Source organism: Macaca nemestrina, chromosome 17 (genome assembly GCF_043159975.1).
Source record: "Macaca nemestrina isolate mMacNem1 chromosome 17, mMacNem.hap1, whole genome shotgun sequence".
NCBI classification, from domain to species: domain Eukaryota; kingdom Metazoa; phylum Chordata; class Mammalia; order Primates; family Cercopithecidae; genus Macaca; species Macaca nemestrina.
The window spans coordinates 72,934,016-72,954,295 of record NC_092141.1 but is presented as its reverse complement, the minus strand read 5'-3'; the positions used below and the strand labels follow the sequence as shown (position 1 = coordinate 72,954,295).

General features: G+C 52.2%; 2 protein-coding genes across 6 annotated transcripts; one reads left to right on the top strand and one right to left on the bottom strand.

Annotated features, from left to right (window-relative positions):
• The first annotated feature begins 4,634 nt into the window (after positions 1-4,634).
• On the top strand, positions 4,635-16,808 carry LOC105483031 (SWI/SNF related BAF chromatin remodeling complex subunit D2). 3 transcript variants are annotated; one of them, XM_011743556.2, is made up of 14 exons: positions 4,635-4,729; positions 4,881-5,290; positions 10,057-10,241; positions 10,445-10,487; positions 10,635-10,757; positions 12,093-12,248; positions 12,865-12,960; positions 13,090-13,191; positions 13,338-13,499; positions 13,657-13,754; positions 13,941-14,076; positions 14,243-14,365; positions 14,493-14,594; positions 14,672-16,808. In XM_011743556.2, exons 2-14 carry the CDS (start codon positions 5,075-5,077, stop codon positions 14,723-14,725), a joined length of 1,596 nt encoding a protein of 531 aa, XP_011741858.1. In that variant the 5' UTR covers positions 4,635-4,729; positions 4,881-5,074; the 3' UTR covers positions 14,726-16,808. The 3 variants fall into 3 exon arrangements, with proteins under 3 accessions (XP_011741858.1, XP_070939523.1, XP_070939524.1); XM_071083422.1 differs by lacking the exon at positions 4,635-4,729 and having other exon boundaries at positions 4,789-5,290; XM_071083423.1 differs by lacking the exons at positions 4,635-4,729; positions 4,881-5,290 and adding an exon at positions 7,702-9,129.
• Positions 15,638-20,280, bottom strand: LOC105483033 (proteasome 26S subunit, ATPase 5). Of its 3 annotated transcripts, none has more exons than XM_011743560.3 (12): positions 20,188-20,280; positions 19,494-19,565; positions 18,118-18,187; positions 17,730-17,827; positions 17,486-17,542; positions 17,173-17,403; positions 16,713-16,839; positions 16,436-16,626; positions 16,238-16,336; positions 16,041-16,151; positions 15,847-15,933; positions 15,638-15,741 (listed from the first exon to the last, which is right to left on the bottom strand). In XM_011743560.3, the coding sequence occupies exons 1-12, from the start codon at positions 20,209-20,211 to the stop codon at positions 15,688-15,690; spliced, it is 1,221 nt and encodes a 406-aa protein (XP_011741862.1). In that variant the 5' UTR covers positions 20,212-20,280; the 3' UTR covers positions 15,638-15,687. The 3 variants fall into 3 exon arrangements, with proteins under 3 accessions (XP_011741862.1, XP_011741861.2, XP_011741863.1); XM_011743559.2 differs by having other exon boundaries at positions 19,494-19,584; positions 20,188-20,244; XM_011743561.3 differs by lacking the exon at positions 20,188-20,280 and adding an exon at positions 19,780-19,873.

The following is a 20,280-nucleotide window of genomic DNA, read 5'->3' as shown; positions in this document are numbered from 1 at the left end:
AAGTGATCCTCCTGCCTTAGCCTCCCAAGTAGCTGGGACCACAGGCACCTACCATCATGCTCTGCAAATTTTTTCATTTTCTTGTAGAGACAGGGTCTCACCATGTTGCCCGGGCTGGTCTTGAACTCCTCAAGCAATCCTCCCACCTCAGCCTCCCAAAGTGCTGGATGAGTCACCTGCCTCATTTTTCAGTTTTAACAGTTTCATTGCAAGTAATAACAGACCAGACACACAGCTACCAAAAATCGGTGGTAAGTAATGGTTAGTCCCTAGACTGTGGATTCTAGAGCCAGATCAGAAACAGGTTTGAATCCTAGCACCATCACAGTGAGGGTGGGCAAGCGATTGGATCTCCCTGCTTTGATTTTTAAAACAAGAGGTAGAGCCAGGCATAGAGACTGGTGTCTGTAGTCCCAGGTCCTCAGGAGGTTGAGGTTGGAGGATTGCTTGAGCCCAGGAGTTTGACGCCCTATTAGTCAAGCTATGATCATGCCACTGCACTCTAGCCTGGGCAACAGAGTGAGACCCTATCTCTTTAAAAAAAAAAGTGGTAAAAATAGTGGCTACCTCATATATTGTACCTACCTCATATGTGTTGTGAGGATTAAATGAGCTAATTCACATAGAAAAATGCTCAGTAAATGTTACCTATTCTCTGCCTACTGTGTAGGAAATCTTCCTTTTATCTCTACCATGCCTCAGATATCTCTATTTGCTCCCTAACATCTTAAGGATATTTTATCATAACACAATTAACTCACTGTTTATATTATCTGATATATATGATATTAACTGATATTATATTATTGTTTATCATTCTCTCCCACTACACTCAAAGACTGTTTGTTCATACATATTTGTTAAGTTACAACAGGGATCAAGAGAGACACAGTATATACCCCAAATAATTGAAAACAGGTACTCAAATACAAATATATATTCATAGCAGCACTACTTGGAATAGCCAAGAAGTAGAAGTAGCCCTACTGCTCATCAACAGATAAATGGATAGGGCCAGGCATGGTGGTTCATGCCTATAATCCTAGCACTCTGGGAGGCCAAGGCAGGAGAATCACTTGAGCTAAGGAGTTTGAGACCAGCCTGGGCAACATAGCGAGATGCTGTCACAAATAAATAAATAAAAAGATAAACGGACGAACACATTGTGTTATATACATACAATGGAATATTATTCAGCCATAAGAAGAAATGAAGTACTGATACATGCTACAAAATGGATGAGCCTCAAAAACATTATGCTAAGTGAAGGAAGCCATGCCCAACACCCACCTATTATGATTCCATTTATATGAAGTATCCAGAATAGATAAATGTACAGAGACAGAACCCAGATTGGTGGGTGCCAGAGGTTGGAAAGAGGAAGAAATAAGGAGCAACTTCTAATGAGAATGGAGTTTTCTTTTGGGGTCATGAAAGTGTTTTGGAACTAGGTAGAGGAGGTGTTGCAAAACATTGTGAATGTAAAATATACCACTGAATTGTGTAATTTCAAACAGTTAATTTTATTACATAAATCTCACCTCAATTAAAAAAAAATAGCCAGGTGTGGTGTATACCTACTCAGTTATTCAGGAACTATCTCTTGAGCCCAGGAGTTTGAGGCCAGCCTGGGCAACCTAGCAAAACCCTGTCTTAAAAAAATAAAAATTTTAGGCCGGGCGCGGTGGCTCAAGCCTGTAATCCCAGCACTTTGGGAGGCCGAGGCGGGCGGATCACAAGGTCAGGAGATCGAGACCACAGTGAAACCCCGTCTCTACTAAAAAAAAAATACAAAAAATTAGCCGGGCGCGGTGGCGGGCACCTGTAGTCCTAGCTACTCAGGAGGCTGAGGCAGGAGAATGGCGTGAACCCAGGAGGCAGAGCTTGCAGTGAGCCGAGATCGCGCCACTGCACTCCAGCCTGGGCAACAGCGTGAGACTCCGTCTCAAAAAAAAAAAAAAAAAAAAAAAAATTTTTAAATAAAAAGATAAATTGAGGCCGGGTGTGGTGGCTCACACCTGTAATCCCAGTGCTTTGGGAGGCCGAAGCAGGCAGATCATGAGGTCAGGAGATCAAGACCATCCTGGCTAACATGGTGAAACCCCGTCTCTACCAAAAATACAAAAAAATTAGCCGGGCGCAGTGGTGGGCGCCTGTAGTCCCAGCTACTCGGGAGGCTGAGGCAAGAGAATGGCGTGAACCCGGGAGGCGGAGCTTACAGTGAGCCAAGATCGCGCCACTGCACTCCAGCCTGGGCAACAGAGCGAGACTCTGTCTCAAAAAAAAAAAAAGATAAACTGAGAGAGAAAAAGATCCTGCCTTCGTAGAGTTTATATTTTAGTGGGTGAGCCACATCAGACAGTAAATCAGCACACACTTACGTAAGTAATGACGTACTATGATAATCACTTGGTGGGAAGTAGGGTGTGAGAGAACAGAGAGGCTGTGAGATGGGAAGGGGACTGGTAGTTTGAAAAACTGCAAGGAGACCATCTGGGCCAATGCTTGGAGAGCCAAAGGCAGTGATTTAAAATGAACCCAAGGAGGTAAGCAGGGGCCAGGTCCTGCAGAGCCTTAAATGTCACAGGAGGGAGTGTGACATTCAATCTAAGAGCAATGGGGAGCTGGGGAGGGTTTTAAACAAGGGATTAACAGGAAATGAGTTATATTTAACCGTTTCATCTGCTTTATTATTATTGAGACAGTGTCTCACTCTGTCACCCAGGCTTGAGAGCAGTGGCGCAATCTCAGTTCACTGCAACCTCTGCCTCTTGGGTTCAAGCGATTCTCATGCCTCAGCCTCCTGAGTAGCTGGGATTACAGGTGTGTGCCACCATGCCCAGCTAATTTTTGTATTTTTAGTAGAGACAGAGTTTCACCATCTTGGCCAGACTGGTCTCAAACTCCTGACCTCAAGTGATCCACCCACCTTGCCCCCTCAAAGTGCTGGGATTACAGGTGTAAGCCACTCCGCCCAGCTGATCTGCTTTTAAATGCACTTATTAGCTTGCCCCTTTTCTAGGGTAGAAAAAGCTTGTTTTCTGATACAACCCACTCTGTAAAATGGGTCACACCAGAACTACCTGGGAAGCTTATTTTTCAAATACAATACTGAGAGCCACTGGATTGGAGGGGTGGCTGGTGGAGATATTTTGGAGTAGCTTCCCAGAGGACTCTGATTCTCCATTGCCCCTATCACTTTGAGAATTACTGTTGTTCTAGAAGCTTAAAAAGGATTGAAATGTATATTAGTTGCCTTATCATGAACTCTTAACCCACTTTACAGGGATGGGAGGGGCCATGATTCAGTGACTTTAACAATTCCAGTGACCAGTCCCCAGACTGACAGGTTATCAACTCTTGGGGCAATAGAGTGGTATCTCTGAGAAGTCCAGGAGGTAAGAAAGCAGCAGCAGTGGGGTTTATCGCTAGAGACAGGAGGAGAACTAATTTCAAAAAAGCGTTGGAAAACTATAAAAAATATCTGGGGTGCTATGATGCAAGAAAGGAAGCATTACTTGGTGGGGGCTGAAAAATAAAGCAATTATAGTAAAGAAAAAAAAAAAGTCTAGATCCTGGCTTCTTGACAGTATGGTCTGAGAAGCAACAGCATCGCTGGCAGCTTGTTAGAAATGTAGAGTCCTGGGCCCTGCCACAATCTGCATTTTTAATAAGAGCCTCGGGTGTTTTTTATGTGCTCATTAGGGTTTAAGCAGCACTGGGCCGTATCACGGTGAGGAGACCCAGACCATCAGAGGGACAGCTGAAGCATTTTTGAATACTTTGATACAGCACAGTGTATCTGAAAAGATACTGCATTTTTGAAAATTAAGTGCTATAAATACTAGAGAAAGACCTCTTTTTAAACTGCGGGGAGGTTTCTCATAAGCCAAATTTCTTTTGACTAGAAGCATTTGCTGGGGAGTAAAGTACCAGGCTTCCTTATAGTGAGGCAGAGCCACGTTAAAAATGTGCTGTAAGAACTCAGCCTTGGCCAAGTCGACCGTTCACCAGCTGGGTCAAGTCTGGAGCCTCCTAGGTCCCTTGGCAGTTCCGAGCTACCAGGATGAGCTTTTACAGGAAGTTGAGTTGGCTGCTGTTCTGCCCCAGAGAGCAGCTGAGTCTTTTTTCTTTTTTTGAGGAGTTTCACTCTTGCCGCCGAGGTTGGAGTGGAGTGGAGAGATCTCGGCTCATTGCAACCTCTGTCTCCCGGGTTCAAGCGATTCTCCTGCCTCAGCCTCCCGAGTAGCTGGGATTACAGGCGCCAGCCACCACTCTCGGCTAATTTTTGTATTTTTAGTAGAGACGGGGTTTTCATCATGTTGGCCAGGCTGGTCTCGAACTTCTGACCTCAGGTGGTCCACCCGCCTCAACCTCCCAAAGTGCTGGGATTACAGGCGTGAGCCACCGCTACCGACTCTGAGTTGGGTCTTTAATGTGGAAGATGCAGAAAGGAGACTTGACAAAACTATTTTCGGTGAGGCTGCTACACCGGGAAAGAGTAGTAGCAACTGCTCCTTCACTGTGAAGCCTCAACGTGACCTTAGACCTCTGACCCCGCGCCTCACTCGGCGCTTCCGCGCGCAGCTTCCGCTCCCGCCCCTCCGATGAAGGGCGGGGCCAAAGGTGGGGGGTGGGACTCTGAGGTCGGCGGTTAGGGGCGGTGCCTGCTGGGGGCGGGTCTCGCGAGGGGCGGGATTCAAGGAGGCACTCGAGCATTGGGCACCAGGTAGAGGCGGGGCCTAGTGCTGGGCTGGGTTGGGCGGGGCAGGGAGTTCGTAGCCGCCTCTGGGTAACTCGACTCGGGCGGCCAAACCTCCGGAGTCCGGGGGCGGCAGGCGGGCCCACAGCAGATCCTGGATCCGGAATCTCCCGCGCAGGAGCGGAATCTGTCCCGAACCGGGTCTGTGAGGAACTCGCGAACTTGGATTAGGAAATCCCGGAGCCCGGATCGACAAATCCCGGAACCCGGAATTAAGATCGCCAAGTCCCGGATCGCGGAGTACAGAGCGCGGAGTGGACTCGACGCGTAGCCCGGAGTCCGGATCGCGGCACCGCGGGACGGGACGGAGCGATGTCGGGCCGAGGCGCGGGCGGGTTCCCGCTGCCCCCGCTAAGCCCTGGCGGCGGCGCCGTGGCCGCGGCCCTGGGAGCGCCTCCTCCCCCCGCCGGACCCGGCATGCTGCCCGGACCGGCGCTCCGGGGACCGGGTCCGGCTGGAGGCGTGGGGGGCCCCGGGGCCGCCGCCTTCCGCCCCATGGGCCCCGCGGGCCCCGCGGCGCAGTACCAGGTGAGTAGGGAGGACGCGAGCGGACGGGGGCGTGCGGCGCCGCGAGGGCGCCCGGGCCGGGGGCTGAGGGGGCCTCGAGTGAGGGCCTTGGGGAATGCATGAGGAACTCCGGGAGACGGTGGAGGGCGGGCCAGGACCCTCGGGCTGCGGCGGGTGGCGGTGGAGGAGTGGGGAAGGGGGAGCGAGTCCTGCAGCGGAGGGCTGGAACCAGCTGGGAGGCCTGGGGGCTTCCGCGGCACAGAGATTCCGAGTGACTGGGAGATGGAGGAGTTTGGGGAACCAGTGAATTGTGGGCGGGTGGGTTGAGAAGTCTAGGGTAGGAGGGCTAGAAAGTGATGAGAAAGTTTGGGAAAGGGCCCTCGCTGAGAAACCGGGGTTACCCTGCATCGGCCTTGGTCCCACTCCAAGTCTGCCCTGTTTTTTCTGGTTGGGAACTGGCCGAGCTCTAGCGTGTCTGAGATGGCTCCCGGCTGCTAATGAGGAGGAAGGAGCCTGGCTTCCCACGGGCACGGGACGCTGAGGCTAGGGCCAGGGGATTCATTCCAGCTTGTGCACGGGCGGACTTTACTCCAGAGGCAGGGCCAGGCGCCTTCGCTGGGGAGGACTCCAGCTTAGACCAGAGACGGTGGTGGCCAGGCTTGAGGGGAGGCCCAGCCTAGTCACAGGCCGGCTCTCTTCTGGGCTTTCTGCCTCCTGTCATCGTGTCGGGTAGTTGATTAGTCTGGACGTGCAGAGTGGAACCCTGCTGGTCTGGGGCCCGAGGAGTCTGCGAGAGTTGCTTCAAAGAGTGCTGTCCTGACCCCTTTGGGGTTTTGAGAGCTGCTCAGGTTTCAGCTTCAAAAGCCCTTGGAAGGCAGCGACTTCTGCTCAGTGTGTGAGAACCTCAGCCTGACCCTGCTGGTCCCCTAGTCTGCTGTTCAGGTTGCACCAGCAGGCTTGGAAACTGTGCCCATCTGCCTTATCATCCTCTCTGCATTTTTATTTGGCCTTCAGGTTCTAACTCCGCCACATCCGAAGCCATATGCCCCAGCATTTGACACTGGCTTCTCGCAGGGTCTGCTGTGGGCTTCCTCTGTTTTCGACTCATGTCTCCAGGCGGAGGTCCTTAGGGATCCTCGTGGAGTATACACAGCCTACCTGCCCCACTGGGCCTCACATCTAAGGAGATGGCTTAACTAGGGACAGTGACTGGATTTTTTTCCCTTCTTCCTCCTCATTCTTCCTCCTTTCTCAAGAGAAAACAGAGTCTGGATATGGGCAGAGACAGACCTGGTCCCAGGGACTCCAGCTGGGGCTCATCTTTCCCACCCTACTCTCCCCCTTGGGGATTCATGGGCCCAGGGTGTTGCTGAGGGCTCCCTGCATCAGTCATTGTAGCCCTTGGGCCTGCCCACTGAGACCTGGCCTGGGCACCATCTGTGGGCCTTTGGCCTTGGAAGGACCTGGAACAGACAAGCCGCTCCAGTTTCCTTGGCATGCAAAAAGTCATAGGAAATGTGCCCTTGAGACAGCCCCTAAGAGAATGGATTCCACATGTTTGGTGGGGGGTGGCCTTGGGCTTGTGGCAAGGCCAAGCTGGCTGGCTGGTTAGGCCTGGGCTGCTAGCTGTGGGGAAGTAGGAGATGGCCCTGAGTCTGGGTTTCCCATCCCACTAGCTTTCCTCCTCCTGGCAGGAGAGGTAGATGGTACAGAGAACCCAGCCAGCTAACTTTGGCTGAGTTTGAAGAGGATCCTACTTGCTCTCTTTCCAAGTCCAGTTGTATGACTTCCAGGAGAAGGGACTTGAGATCTGGGAAACAGAGGGGTTCCTGTCTGTTAGGGCTCATGAGATGTGCTGGAAAAGCGAGAATTTGAGGCCCAAGCTGAACAAATAGTTGAAAGAAGGGAAGTGATGACCTCCCTTCCTCCAGAGGGTGGTTCTGGCTGTGGATCACAGTTAACAGAGGAACCTAAAACAAAAACAACAACAAAAAACCCTCCAGGGCAGGATGTGGTGGCTCACACCTATAATCCTAGCACTTTGGGAGGCCCAGACAGAAGGATTACTTGAGATCAGGAGTTCAAGACCAGCCTAGGCAACATAGTGAGACCATAATTTCTCAAAAAAAAAACCCAAAAAATTTTAGCCAAACTTGGTGGTGTGGGCTTATGGTCCCAGCTAGTCGGGATGCTGTGGCAGGAGGATTGCCTGAGTCCAGGAGTTCAAGGCTGCATTGAGCTATGATCCTGCCACTGCACTCCAGCCTGGGCAACAAAATAACAAAAACCTCAGATTTCTGGGTTCACTCCAGAGAGTTCAAAAAGTTCAAAATCTTTTTTTTTTTTTTTTTTTTTGAGACGGAGTCTCACTCTGTTGCCCAGGCTGGAGTGCAGTGGCATGATATCAGCTCACTGCAACCTCCGCCTCCCAGGTTCAAGCAATTCTCTGCCTCAGCCTCCTGAGTAGCTGGGATTACAGGTGCCCGCCACCATGCCCGGCTAATTTTTTTTGTGTTTTCAGTAGACACGGGGTTTCACCATCTTAGCCAGGATAGTCTTGAACTCCTGACCTTGTGATCCACCTGCCTCGGCCTCCCAAAGTGCTGGGATTATAGGTGTGAGCCACTGCGCCCTGCCTCAAAATCCTTTTTACTCATGGGAGAGTGGTGGTATGTTCCCCAACTGAGGCCCTCAGGCCCAGGTTCCAGAGCATCAGGGCCACATTTGGGGCAGGGCAAAGCATGCTCACTGGAGCCCTGGATTCCTCATCTGGGGTTCAGGGGATTGATCCAGGCCTACCTGATCCTGTTGCAAGCAGGGAGTTAGGGAGGCTCAGAGTTCTGGACTGTTTTTTGTTTGTTTTTCCTAACTCCTGAGTTGTTTTTGTTTTTTGTTTTTTGAAGGGGGAGGAGTTGCTAGCACCTATAAGCCCAGGTATGGAGCTTAGCAAAGCTCAGCTAGAATTTGAACTGTTAGCAGCCTTCCCCTGGGGTCCTGAGTGAGCTGGGGGCTCTGGGCCCGGGAAGCCTGGAGCAGATGTCTAGGTGGAGCCTATTCCAGGCCCTGCCTGTGCGGCCTTGTCTTAGGACTTCCTGTTACCAGAGCACCTGCCCAGGAGGGATGGGTGGTGCTGCAGGTTCTGTGAACGCTGCAGCGGGAAGCTTCCTGGGGACCATAGGGCCCTCGCTCACACTCTGCAGGACCCAGTGCTTCAGTTCTTCCCTTTGTCTCAGGCACTAGGAAAAACTAAAGTCTGGTATGTCTGGGCCCGGGCTTACAGCTGTAGTCACACTCAGTTTTTTTCTATAATCTCAGGCCAGAGAAAGAACAATCCTTAAGGCAGAGAAAGAGGTTGTCTTTTGCCTTTCAACAGCTCTGATTAATCTCTTCCTGATGGAGAGAGACTTTGGCAGGACTCCCAAAGCCCCAGAGCCCCCCACTTTGAGGTTTTTATTCTCCCAAACACCTCCCTCCCACCCTGCTCCTCCTCTCCCCATCCTCACGTCTGTGGGTCATGTTTCTTTCCATCTCTGCATCTGGTCAAGAATCTGACCCTCTGTTTTGGGAACATGGGTTTAGTGCAGGATGAAGAGGTTGGGGAAGAATCTCATCTCCATGATGCTGGAGTGGGGGAGGGTCCTTTGATTTGGTACAAGTCTCCACCCTGCCGGGCTTGGTTGGCTGGTTGTGCTCGTTGCATAATCTGGGCCCTGGGGCCAGCCCTGTGAAGCTGCCAGGGACAGTGTGTGCGAGGCAGAGCTGCCAAACAGGCCTTGCAGGCAGCAGCCATGGGGAGGGGGGTGGGGGTGGAGGTGACTCCCAGATGGGCTCCACAGAAATGTCGGGGAGCAAGGCTTCAAGTGGGAAATCCTTCTGCAGGCATCTAAAGAAGCTATTTCTATCTTCCACTTTCCTGCTGCTCAGCCTAGGCCTCTGATCCTTGCCTCCCAGGATAATCTTAGCCCCCTTCTTCAGCTTGGGATTGCCAGGGCTACACGGAGCCAGAGCCAGTCCTGGCTGCCAGGTGGTGCCTGGACCACGGGCAGAGTCCAGGTGCCAGCTGCTGTCTTTCCCACAGGCCACCCAGGAGCCATGGCTTCCCTTCTGGGGTCTTTTGGCATAGGGGCAGTAGTTGGGCAGTAAGGAGGTGAGAGGAGGGTCCAGTTCTGGGCTGTGGGTAGGGGCTATATGGTACCAGAGTACAGGGTACAGGGTCCCGGTACCCTGTCCGAGGCCACCCTCACCAGCTGGTACGCGTTCCAAGTCATCCTGTTGTAGCCCTGCTCACCTGGGGTGCTGCTGCCTACCAGACCCCTTTCTCCCTCGGCCACAGAGGATGGGGATTGGGGCTCTGCACCATTGGCCTGCTCATGATACAGTATACCCCTCTGCCTGGCAGTGACACTGTCCCCGTGCCTCTCAGCCATGCTTCTCCCTCATGATGGGGGAAAGAGGAGGGCAAGGCTTGGCGGGACTGTCTGAGAGAATAGGGACTGGCTGGGGCTCCTGTAGGCCCTTCCCTCTGCAAGCAGGACCCTCCTCCCAGCCCAGGCTCTGGCAGACCTCATTCGCTGGCATGGCTGCCAGGGCGGTTGCAGGGGGCAGGGCAGGTATGGTTTACACTCTTCGCTCCGACGCCCGCTCTCCTTTGTTCCTGGGGCTCCAGCAGGGCTCTGGCGTGCTGCTCAGGCCCAACCTGGCTGACGAGAGGGATGGAGGGCATAGGCTATGGGCCCCGGAGGGCCCTGCCCCTGACCTATGCACCCCCGTTGGCTCACTTCCCCCAGCGACCTGGCATGTCACCAGGGAACCGGATGCCCATGGCCGGCTTGCAGGTGGGACCCCCTGCTGGCTCCCCATTTGGTGCAGCAGCTCCGCTTCGACCTGGCATGCCACCCACCATGATGGATCCATTCCGAAAACGCCTGCTTGTGCCCCAGGCGCAGCCTCCCATGCCTGCCCAGCGCCGGGGGTAAGAGCATCCTGCTTATTCCACTCTGCCTCACTCATCTCTGGTGGTAGCAGAGGGTTTCCTTCTATCTTAAGAGCTTTGATGTCTGAGGAAGATTCCAGGCTCTCTTGGGGGAGAGGGTCCTGGAGACTGGAGGGACGTTGCGGGGGTGAGTGTCCTTTTTTGGACCATTGATCTCTTAAGTGGGTTTCTGAACTCCCCAGGTTAAAGAGGAGGAAGATGGCAGATAAAGTTCTACCTCAGCGAGTAAGTGTTAAGAGGACGCCTGGGAGGCCTGCCCAGTGGCCACCTCGGGGTGGGCATCCGTCTCCCTCAACCCTGGGCTGCAGGAAGGGAGGAAAGAGCCAGGCTTTGGCTGAAGCAAGCTGATGAGCTTCTGCTACCTTCCTCCAGATCCGGGAGCTTGTCCCAGAGTCTCAGGCATACATGGATCTCTTGGCTTTTGAGCGGAAGCTGGACCAGACCATTGCTCGCAAGCGGATGGAGATCCAGGAGGCCATTAAAAAGCCTCTGACAGTATGTGTGACCTTGACCACCTCTAGCCTTCCCAGGTTTCCTTGCCCTCCACCCCCTTGTTTTCCAGGGGCCAAGCAAGTTGGGCTAGAGCTGGGTTTTTCACATGCAGGATGCAGCCCACTAGTAGAGTACGAACTCAGTTGAATGTGTTAGGGCCAGTATGTTTTAAATTAATATATGACAGTAGAAAATCTAAAAATACTTCACAGTAGTACTTACCATAGTAGTTAAGGTATTCTTTCATGATATTTTTGTTTCCGATAAATAGATATGCAGATCTTGGGTCATAACTGAAAAATGTAAATATTATGGGTCGTGGTCAAAAGTTTGAAAACCACTAGAGGATAAAGGTAGTTCCTTTCTCCTTCCCCTTCCCCATCCATAGAGAATATTTTCTTTTTTCTTTTTTTTTTTTGAGATGGAGTCTCGCTCTTTCACTCAGGCTGGAGTGCAGTGGTGCAATCTCGGCTCACTGCAACCTTCACATCCCAGGTTCAAGCAATTCTCCTTGCCTCAGCCTCCCGAGTAACTAGCATTACAGACGCCCATCACCACGCCTGGCTAATTTTTGTATTTTTAGTATCACCATGGTGCCCAGGCTGGTCTCGAACTCCTGACTGCCTCAGCCTCCCAAAGTGCTAAGATGACAGAGCCACTGCACCCAGCCGAGAAACTTTCCTTAATAATAATCTAGAACCGTCCTGAGTGGGGAAGGCTTTCCAGGAGACTAGGATATTTTGGGGCCGTGATGGGTGTTTGGGTATCATGTAAGATGTGAGCCAGAGGCCTCCGCTTTGCCATTGCACCAGTTCCACTGTGCTGGCGTTGTTGGTGATGCATCTCTTTCCCCATAAAATGGTGAGTTCCGGCCGGGTGTGGCGGCTCACGCCTGTAATCTCAGCACTTTAGGGGGCCGAAGTGGGTAGATCACCTGAGGTCAGGAGTTCGAGACCAGCCTTGCCTTGCCAACATGTTGAAACACCATCTTTACTAAAAACACAAAAAAATTAGCTGGGCATGGTGGCATGCACCTGTAGTCCCAGCTACTCAGGAGGCTGAGACAAGAGAATTGCTTGAACCCAGGAGTCAGAGGTTGCAAGTGAGCTGAGATCACGCCACTGCACTCCAGCCTGGGTGACAGAGTGAGACCATGTCCTAAAAAAAAAAAAGGCTGGGACTGGGACTTACTACTTACTTCTGATTCCCAGTGCCTGACAAGGTGCCTGGCTGGCCCATGGTGCTCAGTATTGATTGTTGAATGTTCATATCAGAAGATGGCGTAGCAGTGTCCCAACATCTTGGTCCACTTCCAGTTGATTGTCTTTCTCTCTTTAGCAAAAGCGAAAGCTTCGGATCTACATTTCCAATACGTTCAGTCCCAGCAAGGCAGAAGGCGATAGTGCAGGAACTGCAGGGACCCCTGGGGGAACCCCAGCAGGGGACAAGGTGGCTTCCTGGGAACTCCGAGTGGAAGGAAAACTGCTGGATGATGTGAGTTGGGGAGGGAGGTATCTGGAGGGAAGGAGGCCTGTGTGGGTTTAAGACTGGGACCAAAGAGTTTGAGACTAGCCTGAGCAGCAGAGCCAGACCCCGTCTCTACAAAAAATTTAAAAATTAGCTGGGTGTGGTGCATGCGTCTATAGTCCCAGCTACTGGTAAGGCTGACGCAGGAGGATGGCTTGAGCCCTGGAGGTCGAGCTTCAGTGAATTATGATCACACCACTGCACTTTAGCCTGGGTGACACAGTGAGATTGCGTCTCAAAAAAAAAAAAAAAAGACTGGGCCAGACACTTGGGCGCTCCCAGAGAAGTCCTGCCATAGAGAGGGGGCACTGCTCCAAGCCCATTGGAGGTTGATTTGCGTGGTTATTACAATGTTCCTGCAGATGGCAGTCGAGTGTCTCCAGGAAGTCCCTCGTGGGCTGCAAGAGGGCGCCATTTCCCTGCCTCCAGTCTGCCCAGAGTCCTGCTTCCATTCTTCAGGGCCCCAGGAATCTTCAGTACCCTGAGCTCCAGGGCTGAAATGGGGCTTCTTGTTCTTGGGATTTAGCATAGCTTGAGATTTGAGAGCTCAGCAGCACCATCTCACACCCCTTTCCATCTCCAGCCTAGCAAACAGAAGAGGAAGTTTTCTTCATTCTTTAAGAGCCTCGTCATTGAGCTGGACAAGGAGCTGTATGGGCCTGACAATCACCTGGTGGAGGTGAGAGTGGGCCTGGGGCAGAGGCAGGCTGACATGCAGGTTTGGCAGGGAAATGGCCTCAGGGCCCTTGGGAGGCCCTGTGTTCATGCCCACCCCCTTGGTGATAAGCCATGTTCCCCTCCCTGCCAGTGGCACCGGATGCCCACCACCCAGGAGACAGATGGCTTCCAGGTAAAACGGCCTGGAGACCTCAACGTCAAGTGCACCCTCCTGCTCATGCTGGATCATCAGGTGACAGAGGCCCTGGGGTCATTTCTGGGGCCACAAGGACCCCTCAGGAGGGGAGTTGGTTCCTATAAACCTTCCTGTCCCTGCCCTATTTTCCCGCTTTGTTTTACTGCAAGAACCCATCCTGACTCCCCTCCATCCAACTCTAGCCTCCCCAGTACAAATTGGACCCCCGATTGGCAAGGCTGCTGGGAGTGCACACACAGACGAGGGCCGCCATCATGCAGGCCCTGTGGCTTTACATCAAGCACAACCAGCTGCAGGATGGGCACGAACGGGAATACATCAACTGCAACCGTTACTTCCGCCAGGTTAGCCAGATGCCAGCCCCCCTGTTCTCTCAGCCCTTGCCTTGCCTGCTGGGCTACTTCTTGGCCACAGCCTCCAGACTGCTGCCCTCACTGGTCCTGGAATGGTCCACTCCCCTGTGCCCACAAGGCAACGCTGAGCCTTTGGTATTTCCTCCAGATCTTCAGTTGTGGCCGACTCCGTTTCTCCGAGATTCCCATGAAGCTGGCGGGGTTGCTGCAGCATCCGGACCCCATTGTCATCAACCATGTCATTAGGTAAATGCAAGGAGGGGGACAGGAAGGCTCTTTTAACAGCAGATTCACCCTTGGCTTGAACTGAAGCCAAAGACAGCATCAGGTTTCTTGCTCCCTGAGTATGTGCAGAGAATGGGCCCTAGCTTTGGCCCAGGTGGGCAGGATGAAGACAGCTATGTGCCTTCCCTCCCCATGTGCTGCCTGCAGTGTGGACCCTAACGACCAGAAGAAGACAGCCTGTTATGACATTGATGTGGAGGTGGACGACCCACTGAAGGCCCAGATGAGCAATTTTCTGGCCTCTACCACCAATCAGCAGGAGATCGCTTCCCTTGATGTCAAGGTGGGCCCTCTGGCTCCACAGCTTCCTCTGGGGCCCAGGATTGGAGTGGGCTGGATCTGTCCAGCATTTCCATACATGTAGCACCTAGGGGATGGGATGGGAACTCTGGCTCAGTCATTTGCATTTAAGCTTTGGGGGCAGAGTCTGACACATGTACCCTCTCCAGATTCATGAGACCATCGAGTCCATCAACCAGCTGAAGACCCAGAGAGATTTCATGCTCAGTTTTAGCACTGACCCCCAGGACTTCATCCAGGAATGGCTCCGTTCCCAGCGCCGAGACCTCAAGGTGTAGTCCTCTTTCCCGAGGGGATTCCTTTGTAAAGCTCTGGGTGATTTTTACCCACAGCAGTTCCCAGGGTGGGTTGGCCCAGGGCTGGGGATTATGCTATGGCTTTCCTTCTGGCTCTTTGCAGATCATCACTGATGTGATTGGAAATCCTGAGGAGGAGAGACGAGCTGCTTTCTACCACCAGCCCTGGGCCCAGGAAGCAGTAGGCAGGCACATCTTTGCCAAGGTGAGGCTCTGCCTTGTTTTCCCTCCTTTGGCCCTGAGTAGTAAAGGCCTGAGCTACTTGGTCTCTCCCTTCTCCAGGTGCAGCAGCGAAGGCAGGAACTGGAACAGGTGCTGGGAATTCGCCTGACCTAACTGCTCAGGGATCTCTTTCTTCCCAGCCCTGGAGCCTGGAGGGAGACCACCCTCTGGGTCCTTGCTGGGGCCGCAGACACGTAGGCTGGGTTGAGGAGTGTCTGCTGTCACTCTCTACTCCCCAGCTTTAGTTTTATACATGTAGTGATAGGATTCCTTGTTGCTTGGTCCCCAAAGCCTTATACTTTTTGCATTGGCTTTAATTGGGTTCAGAAGCCTCCTGTGCCCCCCCTGCAGGCAGGCCCAAGTAGGACTGCCGGAGGCTGTGCTTTGACATTTTAACAGACATTTCCGAACCAAAGGCTGCTGGGTTTGCATGTTTACAGACTCCCCTCTTGGGCGAGGGTCAGAGCTGGCTGTGGGGAGCTGGGCTAGGAAGAGGAGATGCAGCTCAGACTTCCTAGCCTTTCTAAACCAAAGTTCTTTGCCATTCCTACAAGCCCAGCCTTGCTGCTGGTTTTTTTCTTTCCTTTGGGTATTTGCACTATTTTGGGAGCAAGTTTTCTATGTGGGAGCCACTTTTTTTGTACAGGGGTAAGTTGGAGGTTTTCAGGGAGCCCTGTTAGGTGCCTCCTTGTTTCTTTCCTCAATCTATGCAAGCGGCTCTGGCCGCCATCATCTCCTGGGATGCCAGAGGGCTGCCTCTCTAGCGGCTTGGGCCGGGGAGGGGACACTCCAGTTCTCTAGCATGGCCTGAGGTATGGGTGGGCACATGTGGAGGCCAGGGTAAGGTGAATGGGGAGGCTGGGAGGACTGGTGTCGCCCTTTGGAGCTTGGTGAGGAGGGTGGGCCTAGGGCTTGGCGAGTGCCACTTCTGGCACTGGGATCCAAATAAATCCTTTTATCTATTGGTGGTGTCTGGACCTGATCCTTGAACAGCACAGCCCTCATTAACAGACTGGAGTCCTAGAGGACTTGGCCCACAGAGCTTTATTGGAGGGATCCACACAAAGGCTGTCCACTCACTTCCATAATTTCTTGATGGACATGTTTTTCTCACTGTCCTTCTGCATGACCTAGGGGTGGGGGAGAAAATGAATGTTAAGTTACGAACGCAAGCATGCCCTAGCCCACTGCCCCAGAGCCACCATCAGCAAAGGCACAAAGATGGAGGCCCATACCTTGGCTACTGCCATCTCAAAGTCCTCCTGAGTGACATGGACTCGCCGTTCTCGAAGGGCATACATGCCGGCTTCTGTGCACACGCCCTGAACAGGAAAAGGAAGTTGAGGCCCCACTGCTGTGCCCCTCATCTGTGGCCCTTGAGCCTAGAGCTTCCTGCGTCTGCCCTGTTTTTGGTGGGTACTCCAATTACCTTCACTTCAGCCCCTGATGCTCCTGGCATGAGCTCAGCAATTTTTCTCAGGTTGATCCCGCGGGTCAGGTTCATCTTCCGAGAATGAATCTTCAAAATGTCCAGCCGGGCCTGGAGATGGCAAGGAAAGGCCTGAGCCCCACACCCCACCCCTACCCCCACTGCCAGAGCCACTTTGCACAGCGCCCATCACAAACCTCCTCGTTGGGGGGTGGGAATTCAATTTTTCTGTCAATACGCCCTGGGCGAAGCAGCGCCGAGTCCAGGATATCAATCCTATTAGTAGCCATGATAACCTGAGCAGAGAAAGCGGGTGAGGATCAGCTAAGCTCTTCCTCAACCTGCGTGGCACCCAGGCCTTCCCTGGGCCCATCCCAAGGCTGCTACCACCTTACCTTGATGTTCTTGGTGGCCTCAAAGCCATCCAGCTGGTTGAGCAACTCCAGCATTGTGCGCTGCACTTCACTGTCCCCCCCAGAACCCCCCTCCAGCCGCGAGGAGCCGATGGAGTCGATTTCGTCCATGAAGATGATAGATGGAGCGTGTTCTCGTGCCATGACAAACAACTCCCTCACCATTCTTGCCCCTGTGTGGAGGCCGAGCTGGTGTTAGGGAGCTTATTAGCTCCCTAACCCCCTACCTCTTGCTTCTCACGTTACTGGCCATGGTTACCTTCCCCTATGAATTTCTGTACCAATTCAGAGCCAGAGACACGAATAAAGGTACAGTCCGTATGATGAGCCACAGCCCGGGCCAACAGCGTCTTCCCAGTGCCTGGAGGTCCATACAGCAGTACTCCCTACAGGGGAACAGCAGCACTCAGGACAGAAAGCTATACCCCTGATCTCATTCAGTGAACATTTACCGAGTGCTGAGTGCTGGATCCCTTGCTAAATGTTAGGGATACCAAAAAAAAAAAAAAAAAAAAAGAACATCAAGGAGCTGTTCTGGAGCTTATATCCAAAACCCACCTCGCTGCCCTAAAACACTTCCCCCGCCACTCTTCAGGGGGAGGGCCAGCCCAAGAAGGATGCAGCCTATCCTGGTGCCTCCCCGACCCCTGCAGTAGGGCTGGCTGGGGCAGGAGTAGTAAAGTACAGCTTGGCCCTCCTGGAGAAGCCCTGCTCCTCACCTTGGGCTGAGCAATGCCCAGTGCTTCGAAGAGCTCAGGATGCTTAACAGGCAGCTCGATCACTTCTTTGATCTCCTTGATCTGTTTGTCCAGTCCACCAATCATCTCATAAGTCGAATCTGGTACTTTCTCTACCATCATCAGTGACACTAATGGGTCTACCTTGTTGGGCAGGATCTTGTGCAGAGTGTAGCTGTCATTCCTTAGAGCCACCCGGCAATTGGGTGTCACCTGGGTGAAGGGGGTGAGTTTCAGAAGTGGTACAATAAGAAATAAGAGCTGACCCCACCACCACCTCACCTGCTACACTCACGTCATTGATGTCAATGTTTTTGTCCACGTCTACAACAAATTTGCCTTCAGGATGTACCTAAAGAAAGAAGAGCTCATGATCTTCCTTGACAGCCACCAAATCACTAACCCTACCCAGGAAGACCTTCGAGAATCCCACAATACCTTGACAGAACACAGAACCCTGTCTCCCAAGGCTACACACAAAGGGGTGGGAATCCAGTGCAGACTGAGCTGGTTGGTCCCTGGGGTCATGCTGCTTTTACCTTGACCAACACTTTCTTCTTATCCATGGCCCGGACTACTTCCCCCACATAGGAGCCCTGTTCCTGCAGCAGCTGTAGCTCCTCCCGCAATAGGCGAACTAGATGGCAAACAGACACAGTGGTCACCTAGCTACTCCTTTGGAGTCTCCAGGACCCAATTCTACATGCATGAGCTAAGCATCATTCTTAAGTTATTAAAGGAAGACCAAAGATAAAAATTCGTGTATTTAAGGAGGCTACAATGGAGCTCGGGAAAAAGAGATGCATGTGAAACTACTAGATGACAGGGAGAAAACAGTAAGCACTGCTGTGAAGACACTGTGCAGGGAGGTTAGGACAGACCTCAGACAAACTGCCTACATGCAGCTTCCCATCTTTCCCCACTCACCTTTAGCATTTAGTTCATTCCTCTGTGCCTGCAGCCTCCGGAGGTTTTGGCTCTTATCATTCACAATCAGCTGTGGCAGACAAGAGACAAATTCCATTACTCAAGGGCAGGAGACAGGAGGAGGTAGGATCTTGCCCAAGACCTCACAGGTCAGAATGAGCTGAGGGAAGGGCACAGGGCACCTGTGTGTTGTTTCAGATTCTCCAGTATGATTCTAATGACCCTGCCCTGTCCTCCAAGAGTCCCTCTGGAGCTTATGGCAGCCATCAAAGAAGGCTGCTTGTCCAATTCTGGTCCAGGAATAACAGAATCTAATGGAGAAAAGTTACAGCTGGCTCATGTAACACCAAATTTCTCACAGGAAGGCAACATCACCTAGTGGAAAGAGTGTTAGGTGAGAAGTCTGAGTTCTAGCCCAGCTGCTGTCAATCAAAAGCAAGGTAAAGCTCAGGCAATCTATTTTTAAAAATCTAGATCTGTTACCAAATGGCACATGGGTATAGCATCAGCTGCCCTGCTCCTTTTCAGGACTACTGAAGTGAACGAATAAAAACACATGAAAAAGCATTCCAAAATGGTTAACTAAACATAATACCTGCAAATGCACTTGGAATTCAGAATTGTTCTTTGTGGCTTTCCCCCATCCAATTTATATTACAGATGACACTTGAACAACGCAGGGGATTAGGACGAAATTGAAAATCCATGGACTTGTCCAAAGTTAAACTACTAACAGCCTACTGTAACATAACACTGTTAACACTAACAGCCTACTGTTTATGTTGTTGGTAATGCTTACTACTGGAAGCCATACCTACTACTGAGAGTCACACCTTACTGCTGGAAGCCTTACTGGTAAACATAAACATTTCATTAACAACATAAACGGTCCTTTTTCTATGGTTTAGCGCTTTAGGCTAGCGTTCTGGGTTGCCCAATTTCATTCAGTCTCTATGGAATTAGCATTATCCAGATGCCTCAATGATGCCTTTCCTCACATTCTCACTTCACCCTCACCCAACCTCTTGGTGATAAATTTCATCTCCTGAGCTTGTTTCCCTTTCATAAGAATCCTTTTCATTCGGGCTTCTTCCAAAAGGGCTGACCTTTGGCTAGAGGTACCTTTTCTGTTAAGATTTGACTCTTGAAAATGTTTAACAAACTGTGAACACTATGACCCTCAAAGGGGTGGGACTGGAGGAGAACAAGAGATTGCTTACTTCTGATACACACACCCTACTAGCTAAGAAACAAACAAGAAAGGAGAAGCAGCAGCTTCTTCCACTGCACTCCCAGTGGAATTAGATGGATTTGTGAAAGACCGTTTCCATCCCCCATCATCCCGCTTCCTAGCTCTCTCTGAAGTCCGTCCTCACCTGGAGTTCTTCAATCTTGGACAGATAATATTGGCGGAGTCCGCTGCCTGCCTTCCCCTCCTCCAGTTCCATCTGAAGACACAGAGTGAGTCTTAAACGACAGGTTAAACATCCGAGGGGATAAAGCCACTTGCAGGGCACTTTGAATAAGGTTTGACACCAGGTAGCTTTGCGTAGTAAAAAAAGTTTGGACTTCGGAGGCTCAGCATCTGGGTTCTAATCCCTCCCTCCCTTGGAACCCTCCATTTTCCCACGACTAAAATAAAAAAATGGGAACGCCGCCTACCTTGTACGACTTTTAGGAGGACCGAGAGGCGATATGATATACACGGGGGCGCTTTGCACTGCGTGAAGCGCTCTACAAGCCCGAGGTGTCGTTACTGCCGACGGAGCAAGCGGAACGGAGCCGAAGGACTGGCGTCCCGTCTCCTGCGACCCGTGGGCCGGCCGTTCCCGCGCCCATCGCTCCCCTCACTCACTCCGCTTCTACCGCGTATTCCTCTCCCAGCCTTGCCCTGACTCACCGAGGGCGGCGCTGACACAGCAGATCCAGTCGCAGACAGCGTCCAGCCTGGACTACTCCAGCCACCTCCGACCCACCCAACCCTCCTGCCCCGGCCCGCTCTCCACTTAGATCACGCTCGCTCCGCACCCAGCCCCGTAACCTGCCGGGCCGCCACTACAGCCGCCATACCTGCTCTGGCCCGTCAAGCGCCATCTTCTCTCTTCAGCAGAGACCGCCGGCATCCGAGTCCCCTTTGCGCGCAGGCGCGGAAGCGGAGGCTTG

Excerpts from the sequence above, each read along its gene's own strand:
- LOC105483031 (XM_011743556.2), top strand. The coding sequence starts at position 5,075 with ATGTCGGGCCGAGGCGCGGGCGGGTTCCCGCTGCCCCCGCTAAGCCCT. Across the intron at positions 10,242-10,444 it reads ATGCCTGCCCAGCGCCGGGG|GTTAAAGAGGAGGAAGATGG; the intron begins GTAAGAGCATCC and ends TGAACTCCCCAG. Across the intron at positions 12,249-12,864 it reads AAGGAAAACTGCTGGATGAT|CCTAGCAAACAGAAGAGGAA; the intron begins GTGAGTTGGGGA and ends TTCCATCTCCAG.
- LOC105483033 (XM_011743559.2), bottom strand. The coding sequence starts at position 20,240 with ATGCCGGCGGTCTCTGCTGAAGAGAGAAGATGGCGCTTGACGGGCCAG. Across the intron at positions 17,828-18,117 it reads GAATGAACTAAATGCTAAAG|TTCGCCTATTGCGGGAGGAG; the intron begins GTGAGTGGGGAA and ends TTTGCCATCTAG. Across the intron at positions 16,840-17,172 it reads TGGGCATTGCTCAGCCCAAG|GGAGTACTGCTGTATGGACC; the intron begins GTGAGGAGCAGG and ends GTTCCCCTGTAG.